The sequence below is a fragment of the Chrysochloris asiatica genome, unplaced genomic scaffold (genome assembly GCF_000296735.1).
Source record: "Chrysochloris asiatica unplaced genomic scaffold, ChrAsi1.0 scaffold00019, whole genome shotgun sequence".
Lineage (NCBI taxonomy): Eukaryota > Metazoa > Chordata > Mammalia > Afrosoricida > Chrysochloridae > Chrysochloris > Chrysochloris asiatica.
In genome coordinates, this window is record NW_006408537.1 from 8,877,470 (window position 1) to 8,887,568 (window position 10,099).

Here is a 10,099-nt window from a genome sequence, read left to right on the forward strand (position 1 = left end):
CATTGCCCTCTAGTCAATTCCGACTCATAGTGACCGTATTTTGTTGTTGTTGGTTGTTGTTGTTGTTGTTATGTGCCGTCGAGTCGGTTCCGAGCTATAGCGAGCGACCCTGTACAGGGTTTCCGAGGTTATAAATCTTTACAGGAGCAGAAAGCTTCATCTTTCTCCCGCGAAGCGGCTGGTAGTTTCAAACTGCTGACCTTAAGGTTCGCAGCCCGATTCGTAACCACTACGTTACCAGAGCTCCCTTGTTGTTAAGTGCCGTGGAGTCTATTCTGACCCATAGCGACCCTGTATAGGGTTCCCAAGGAGCAGCTGGTGAGCTTGAACCGTGGACCCTGCAGTTTAAACAGCTTTGCAGTCTGGCACATTAACCCACAGCGCCACACCAGGTTGTTGTTGGTAAGTGTTGTCAAATCCAACTCATAGCGACACTGTGTAGGGTTTCCAAGGAACAGATGGTGAGTTTGAACTGCCTACCTTGAGTTTCTAACCAACCTTGTAGTCCAGTGCTTCATCCTACAGTGCCACACCAGTGACCATATACATGTGAGTTCCTTTTATTATTAGATAAACCAGCTCATTGTTGCTGAATGTCAACTTTACCTCTTGCCTAATTCTTCCCTTCCTCTTTCCTCTTTTGCCCTAAATGATTTTTCTTTCTTTTTCAGCGTTGGGAAATGTGGACCATTTTCAACTAGTTTTAGATAGGATAAGAATTATTCTTGCAAGAAGTAGCATATTCTTGAAAAAAAAACTTGTGATAGAATCAGAATCTTAGAATTTAACTCCTTCTCAGCAAACCAAAAAAAAAAAAGGGAGGGGGGGGCATTTCTTTTCTTTTTCCCATGTTCCACGACAGTTTAAAAAAAACACTGCAATTTTAGTACATTTATGTACATGGTGGTTCATGAAGTAACAAACACGTTATATGGGAAATATATAGGAAATAAAAGGGTTATCAATTAAATCCCTAAGAATTATTCCATTTACAGACCACACGTTATTGTCGTTAAGTGCCTTCCCAATGGTTCTCACTCATAGACCCTATATAGGGTTTCTGAGGCTGCAAATCTTTGCAAAAACAGAAAGCCTCATGTTTCTCCCACAGAGAAACCACCAACCTTGTGGTTAGCAGTCCAGTGGTTATCCTACAGAGCCATATACACAGATCTCTCAAAATAGCTTTGTGTTCCTTACAATGAGTAAGGTCACTGAGATCATAGTCTGAATTTTCATCTGGAGACTGACACCAATAGAACCAGTATCAAGAATATAATCTGTATACATTTAGTGATTTTAACCCTTTCATGACAGGAGGGGCATCTATGTCCCATTTACTTTTTTACCTCTCATGGAAGTAGAAGTCGAGAAATCAAAAGATGTATTGCATTAGGAAAATCTGCGGTACAAGACCTCTTTAAAATGTTCAACAGCAAAGATATCAGTTTGAGAACTAAGGTGCACCTGACCCAAAACTATGGTATTTTCAATAACCTTATATGCATGTGAAAGTTGGACAATGAATAAGGGAAGAATTGATGCATTTGAGTCATTGTGTTGGAGAAGAATATTAAAAGTACCATTTGCCAGAAGAACAAACAAACCTGTGTCAGAAGAAATACAGCCAGAATGCTCCTTAGAAGCCGGGATGACCAGACTTCATGTCTGATACTTTGGACATATTATCAGGAGGTACCAGTCCCTGGAGAAGGACATCCATCATGCGTGGTTAAGTGGAGGGTCAGCGAAAAAGAGGAACACTTCCCAATGAGAAGGGTTGGCACAGCAGCAACAACAATGGCCTCAAGAGTACTAAGGATTGTGAGATTAGCCCAGGACCAGCAGTGTTTTGTTCTGTTGTGTATAAATTGCTATGAGTTGATACCGACTCGACAGCACCTAACAAAAACAACTTTTCCACTAACAGTGTATGCAACAGCCAGAAGGAGGCCTATATAGCTGTTTAAACTGGAAGAAGCAGGCATGTGTAGCAATTACTGTTTTTATAAGATACTGTGTGAGGTGGCACATCCTGCTGTATTCTGTGAGGTCCTGTGTATCCCAACGTGAGTCCAAAGGAAATTTATGCCTAGAGGCCAGCAGGACATATGCATGCCACCAATCCTACCAGAGGGGAATAAGCATCCTTACCCCAGCATTCAGAGGAACACACTCAATGATTCAGCATGCATTCCATTAATGAAAAAAATTGTTTCTTTTTTATTTAGTTTTTTAATTTAATCATGAAAGAGTTACCTGTCCACTTAAAGCAGTCAGAGTGAACAAAACAGCATTTGGGATAGAAATGGACTCTGCTCCAAGCATTCTTATGACAATGATAGTATTAGGTCAACCTGCTAATAATAGTAGTGTAGGATAAAAATTATTATTATTAGCAGGATGACCCAATATTATCATTGTTATAAGAATGCATGGAGCAGAGTCCATCTCTATCCCAAATGCTGGTTCTGTTCACTCTGTCTGACTGCTTAAGTGGGCAGGTAACAAACCCTATACAGGGTCACTATGAGTCGGAATCAACTTGACAGCACTTAACAACAACAACAACCCTAAGGAAGCAGCAAAAGTAGTTAAGAAACTGATCTCTGAAATCAGTAATGCCTAAATTCAGTTCTTAGTTCTACCACTTTCTAACTATATGCCTTTGGGAAGTTTCTCTTCATCTCAGCAGAATTCTGGACTATAAAATGAAAATAATAATAGTGCCCACTTCTACGGTAGTTGGGAGGCCTAAATGAGACAACATTTTAAATGTTTAGAAGAACATCTGTGTCAGAAGAGGGATGAAGGTAGGAGAAGGTCCAAGAGTTAAAGGGAATGGAGGTAAATACTGTTAATTGATGGTACATGGAGATTACAGTCATTGAAATGATGAGAATGTAGGTGGAATGGAAATAGGACCAAGAGGGATAACTGTTGTTGCATGGAGGGGACTGCAATTATGAAAATGAAAGAAAGAATATAATTTGTTGAATATAAAACTGATGATCTTGTCTGTAAAACTTAATTCAATTCACAGTTAAAGGTTAAGAGGAAAAAAAGGTCTTTGCTTTCATTCTAAACTCTTAAGTTTCAGCTCAAAGGGCACTTCCTTTCAGAAGCCTTTGTGAACCACTGTCTCCTCTCTCTCCTACTTACTTGTGTGACACTATAGGATATTGTGATGGGTAGCAAGGTCAGTTTGAACCATAAGGTCAGTAGTTCAAACCCACCAACCACTGCTGGGAAAACCCTATACAGGGTCGCTATGAGTCAGAACCAACTCAGTGGCACTTAATAACAACAACTTACTGAAAGGTTGGCAGTTGGAACCTAGCCAGAGGTGCCTTGGAAAAAAAGGCTTAGCAATCTCCTTCCTTGAAAACTCTATGGAGTATAGTTCTACTCTGCAACATAGGGTCATCATGAGTCACAATCAACTGAACAGCAATTGGTTTGATGTTTGGGGTTTTATGTGTTCTTTTAATACTAGCTGTTTACAGCTCTTATAACCATGTTGTAATTGTCTAGCAACATAGTCACTTATCATATTAGATTATGATGTCTTTAAAGTGAGAATTGCAATGGGTCAATAAGTTAAATTTGAATGAATTAAGGTATACCACTCCGGTAGCGTGTAGTGATTACAAATCGGGCTGCTAATTGAAATCGGGCTACAAATCGAAACTATCAGCAGTTCCACAGGAGAAAGATGAGGCATTCTGCTCCCGGAGATTTACAGCCTCAGAAACCCTGTACAGGGTCGCTATGAGTCGGAACCGACTCCACGGCACATAACAACAACAGCAACTACTTATACTGGTGTTGGAAGAGAATATTAAAAGTATCACAGACTGACAGAAGGACAAAGAAATCTGTGTTGGAAGAAGTACAGCCAGAGTGCTCCTTGGAAGCCAGGACGGCCAGACTTTGTCTTTCATACTTCATACATATATATTATCAGGAGGGACCAGTTCTTGGAGAAACACATCATGCTTGCTAAAGTGGAGGATCGGAGAAAAAGAAGAAAACCTCCAGTGAGATGGACTGACACGGTGGCAGCAGCAATGGACTCAAGCATAGCAGTAATTGTGAGGTTGGAGCAGCACCACACTGTGTTTTGTTCTGTTGTGCATAGGGTCACTATATTAGTCAGTACTGACTCGATGGCACCTAACAACAACACTGCTTATGCCGTTACTTTTATGGAGTCCTGGCATGGCACTGTGGGATAATGCACTGGACCACAAGGTTGGTTTGAATTACAAGGTTTAAATCCACCAGCTGTTCCTTAGAAACTATATACAGGGCCACTATGAGTCAAAACAGACTCAATGGCACTTAACAACAACAACATAAAGTCCTTTTGACCCCATAGACATATCACATTTAATTCTATTTTAATAAGCTTAAAAATAAACAAAAATATTAAAATCTCAGGTTTTTATTCTAAGTAATGATCATATCCTTACTTCATTCTGAACCTCATCACATCTCTTTTAAGGGATGGATTTGGGAGATGTGCTAAGTTTTGTGGATAGTGTGATAATATCTAATAAAATTAGAAGCCAAAGTCTAATGGTATGTTTTCAAATTTTTCACACCATCATATTTCTTTAACTACTGTGTTCCCTTATTCTAATAGTAGGTGATCAGTGGGCCTCTTTAACACACAATATATTTTAATCTCATAATATAATATTGAATTAAACAGGTAGTTGTAGTCAGCCCCCTGAGTCTATCCTTCATTTATGATTACTGTTTATGATTTGTATAACAAACAATTTACTAATATCTATTTAAAACACAGGAGTCCTGGTATGTCACTGTAGAATAAACACTGAACTGCTAACTGCAAGGTGGGCAATTCAAACCTACCAGCTGCTCCTTGGCAACCCTATACAGGGTAGATAAGAGTTGGAACCAACTTGATGTCACTTAACAGCAGCATTTAAAAAACAGTATACTTCCACACTGGGGTTGCTTGTAATATGTTTGTTTAGTTTTATTGTTTTGTTTGGATTTTTTAGAAATTTATGCAATCTTAAAAGTACCTAACTCTTAGGTCTTAAGTGCATTATTCTCACCAGCTTCACCTTCCCCACCCCCACAAATCATTCAGTGAACGTTTACAATGAATAAGGCATGGTGTCATCTCTGAAACAGTTTACTGTCTGTTGGCTACTATCCTCATTATCAGAATGGCAGGAGCACCGTGTCAATTAGGACCCTCAATTCTTCAATTTCTTTCCCACCTACAGTCCACACTGGTTAAAGATAGTACCACCAAGTTTTTCTGACTTCCTACCCAGTAATATTTTCTATTTTATTTCATTCCCCCTGACAAAAACCTGGTCTGATTTCCTCTCATAACCTTCCTTCACCACCAAAAGCAAAATACCCATCTTTGCTACCACTCTAAAACTTTCAGCGAGGAGCACCTTCCATCTTCCATTTAGTTGCACAGAACATAGATCTTATTTTTACGGCCCAGGCTTTCCACAAGTGTAAAAACTCACACAATCCCTCTAGGCCTAACCCGATCTTTCCCTCACATCTGGAACTAGCAGCATTTCTCTTTTTCTGACTGTGCCTCAGACTTGTGGGAGGTTCTTGACAGGGCAAGAAATTCACCCTCAGTGACTAAACATTTTCTGGTATTTGTGGAGGACAGTGAGAGTCAGGTCTGCCCATGCTTTCTCTCACTTGGCTCCCAATAGTCTCTAGCCTCCCCCTTTCTCACCCTCCTTCCAAAGGCCTGGTGAAAGAGCCAGCATCTCACAACAGAAGCCAGAGAAGCTCAAGGCTGTTGCCCCAGAAACCCTGACTAGAGAATGGCTGGCTAGGCGATGTTTGTTTTTCCCATAATCACTAAAATTCTATTGGGGGGAAGCAAGGGGGACTCTCAGCCTCATTCCACTGTGCTGCCTTGGTGGCTGAAATCTGGACTGGTCCTCTCTAGCCCACATGGATGAAGAGAAAGTAGTAACCCTGTATTACAGTAAGAAGCAAAAAGGACTGTGTAGGAGGGAGCCAGGAGCTGAGAATTGGAGAGAAGGGAAGAATGGAGAAATGCACCTGACCTTTGTCCTTTGCAAGAAAGCTCCCAATGCTATACTCGATCCTGCCCTGTTATCATTTCAAAGAGAGAGAAGTAAATACATCTATATTGAAGGACCTGGAAGCTACTCTCAACTACACATGCACTGCAGGGATGGAGGATTGATTTCCACAGTGTTCTCAACTTTCAGCTGGGTAAAACAAACCATCATCACTTATGGTTCAGCTTTTAGGGCCAATGCAAGGGAACACTAGGGTAACACAGACAGAAACATTGGCACCTCCCGTACATTAATTAATCAGGAATGTATGATCACTAAACCCTCAAAAGCAGTAGGGACAAAAAGATGCTATGGATACATGATACTGACAGAGATACTAAATTAAAAAAAAAGAAAAATAACATCCAAATTGCTGGAATATGCTACGAGATCCTGGGTACCAAAAAAAATAGGAATCTATCCAAGTTAAATCTGCGTAGCTCAGTGGCTCTGGGCAAAAATGAAAATGAAGGCTGTTCTCTCATAGCTTCCAGAATATATTACTAGGAATCACTTTATGCTAGAAATCACTGGAATTAATACTTGCAAATTGTCATAGGGAGTACTGCACTTAAATATGAAAGTTTAAGGCAAATGCCTATAAATACTTCCTTGTATTTCAAAGGTATCGATTCATCCAACCAGAAAACAGGGCCAAACAGCTTAGTCACCAGCAGGCAGGGCAACCCCCTCTATCGATAAAACTGGGCAGAAAGTAAACACAGTCATTCTCCTCCCCCAACCTTAAGTACAGATCTCCGTCCAGTGCATCAGCTCCCAGCTTTGGCCCCAAGGGAGCAGATGGGTGAATTTCCGAAACTCACACTCTCATCCCCCTCTCCCTCCGCTTCCCTGGATGCGCTTACCTGCTATCCTAAGCACTGCCCTCTCCGCAGGGTCCAGCACCGAGCCCCCTTGAATCTTTCTTTTTGACCTCTCGTGTTTAGGCAAATTCCAGGGTAAGGTGTCTCCTGGAGCAGGAGATGCCGAGCCAGATTTCTGGCTGAAATCATCCTCATCGGAAAAATCCGCAGAGGAAGACATAGAGCAGCGATAGGATGCGTTCCCGGAACTCTACAGAGGATGACACAGAAAAATGCATTAGCAGCAAAATACTCACATATGCTCATCGATTAAACATCCTCTTTCCACCTCCTCCCCCTCCCCAGCTGGGTTTGGCATCCGAACCATCCTGAGAGCTGAAGGAATAAACAAAATAAAAATGAAACCCAGAGCTCACCATCTTTTCCTGGCCAAGTCTCCAATGGTAAAAACAATACTCAAGCCGTTTCAATACATGAAGATTTGCAAGAAAGAAGTGTGTGGCCTGCGGTCCGGCCACCAGCTCACAAATGACTGGCCCAACAATGAAGCCAGAATCTACAGCCTTCCTGTTACAAATCTATAGTATTTGGCTCCCCCACCAGGACAGGAGAAACATTTTCCATTACTAGACTGCTGGTTAATTCATTAATGGCAACTAACTCGAAGTTTCAAAACAAAGCACAAATGCAGGATGTTGAGCCCCAATTCCTTTCCGCTTCAAGTCGCCTCATCACTGAAGCCTCGCTTCTGACCAGTCTAGTTCCCCTTGTCCTCTTTATTTAATTTTCTCCATAAGATTAAAGCAGGTTCCCAGAAAAGAGCTAGGAGGGAGGAAGGGCTAATTGAGGGAACAGCCTTTTCTTAAGACCGGGAGAGCAGCACAAAAGGTTGTTTTATAAAGCCAAAGGCAGCGCCAATAAACAAACATCTGAACAAAGTTTAAAGTTCTTGCGATAATTTAAACTTCGAACAAAGTCACAGCTGCCAATAGCGTAAATGAGAATGATGCGGTGCAGTGACAGGAAGCAGAACCTTGACACAGTGGAACGAGAAACATGATGCTTTTGCAGAAGCACTATGGCCCAAGGTTAGTGTTCCTTTCGTCCAACAGAAGCCTGCAAAGAGGGTTGTTAGACCTTCCATACAGGGAAAAAAATACAAGATCGTATTCTCTCCTTCCTTGCTGAGTGCCTTATGCTTGTGGTTATTTTAGAAAGCCACCAGCTTACTTTAAAATAATAAATAAAAAAAACACTGACTATATCTGTGCTGTTGTACAGGATTATAAATAAAATTAAGTTTTAAAGGAAAGTCTTCAATTTCCTACTTAGAATGCCACTTTGCTGAGAGTCAGTGAAGATGCAAAACTAGTATAACTTGAATCCTGAAATGTAACTCGCAGCCATGGATTTCTAAGAAGCAAATTGCAAAGAGGACTCAGTGAGGCATGCTCCAATTTAAGCAAAAACACTGAGCTGTTCACAAAAGCAGTGGCAACTGAAGTAAAAGCAGGCTGTGTGAGCAACATCCCAAACCACTCACAGAGGGTACATGAAATATGCTATAATGGATTGGGAAAACGGACTTTACCTCAGTCTACTCAGGCCTGTTCCTCCACAGGGTCAACACCATAATTTTAAAAGTACATGTAATATTTATTACAAAATAAAGTGCATAAAATTTATCTTTAGTTCTACTCTTCCCCCCCCCCCAAAAAAAGCCATCTTCCATTTTGTTTCACAAGGAAATCTCATCTCCTTAATTTTTCAATTAATTTAAATAGATTTTGTATGTTTTCCTAGTCACAATAGGGTATTAAGCAAACTTGAGGCAAATAAATAAATAAAATTGATTTTCTGTACTGTCCTTAGGAGTCCAAAGAGAGTTAGTTGCATGTGGCATTAAGTCCCTGACAATATGCTATTCTCAACATAATTTGTTTTCTTTGTTTTTTCTGAAAATCCATCTTGAGCTCTCTGAGGTTCTGTTGTTGGCTGGATCTATGGAAAAGGGTGACATTCTTAAAGACTTTTCAAAGAATATTGGGTTTCTTTGGTTGCCTTCCGTCTTCCTTAAAATGGCTGCCTACCTGTCCTTACTTAAGGTCATCCTTTATCTATGAGATTATGTTTCTTGTTGTTTGTCTGCACTATTATAGTGAGTATAGTCATTTGATTGTTTAGCTTTACATAGAGTCCTAGACAGGGAATAACTGGAAAACGAACCTCTCTTTTCCAAAAACCACTGGTTATTGATTTTTTGTGAAGTAAATTTTTTTAATGGCCAGTCTCAGCTGATTGAACAACAAAATGTGATTTATGCCTTGACATAAACACCATTAATCACACGGAGCCAGATGGGAACCCCTGGACCCAAGGGTGTTGACAAGTGCAGCCTCTAATCTAGTACTGTCATTCATAAACAGATAATAAGAGACAAGGAAGAAGGAGCAATCAGCAACACCTCTTTCAGCAATATAGCATAGGAAAATAAACATATACACACAAACTTAGGGAAAGCATTCATGTTTATGGATGGTAAAGTCTCTCCAAGGATATATGTCTCAAGAGTGTCAGTAATTAAAATAGTAGGTTTATTTTACAAAATTTTCATAGTTGTGTTTTAAAACCATAAGGTAAACCATAAAAACATCTGTCCCCATTTGAACACTGAAACTTTAGAACAGATTTAAAAGAAGATGTTTTGAAGTATATAGAATCTATAAAACCATTATAGTCTTTACTGATTTTGAAATGATTTGCCAATCCATTTAACTATCTTAGGACTTAGGAGAAAGCAAGTGTGAGCACAGTCTCTCCTTTCTTTTGGAAAAACCAAACATGTTCTCTAACTCAAAATCCACAGTTTAAACTTAAGGTGGAATTTGGAAGGGCAGAACAAAGGAAAAGACCCTATCTATTGTGTTGCCAAAGGTTTGACTACTATTAAAATACTAGTATCTATGTCCACCTAGTCTATCTTCCTCTGGAAGCTCATCTGAAACCTTTCCACCATGGGTGACCCTGCTGGTATTTAAAATACCAGTGGCATAGCTTTCAGAATCATAGCAACTCACAAGCCACCACAGTACAACAAACTGACAGACAAGTGGTGGAAAAAAGGAAAAGGTCAAAATGGATGTCAGAAGAGACACTGAAACTTGTGCTCCA

At 40.3% G+C, this 10,099-nt stretch overlaps 1 protein-coding gene across 2 annotated transcripts in view; it reads right to left on the reverse strand.

Annotated features, from left to right (window-relative positions):
- Window positions 1-10,099, reverse strand: part of DST (dystonin) — a 626,281-nt gene that overhangs the window by 481,634 nt on the left and 134,548 nt on the right. Inside the window, exons 1-2 of one of the 2 annotated variants that reach the window (XM_006835735.1) lie at window positions 7,345-7,467; window positions 6,971-7,178 (exon numbers count right to left, since the gene is read on the reverse strand). In XM_006835735.1, coding sequence (XP_006835798.1) covers window positions 6,971-7,178; window positions 7,345-7,347 — 211 coding nt within the window. In that variant the 5' untranslated portion in view covers window positions 7,348-7,467. Of the gene's footprint in view, window positions 1-6,970; window positions 7,179-7,344; window positions 7,468-10,099 lie in introns of those variants that run through there. The other variant, XM_006835734.1, reaches the window with a different exon arrangement.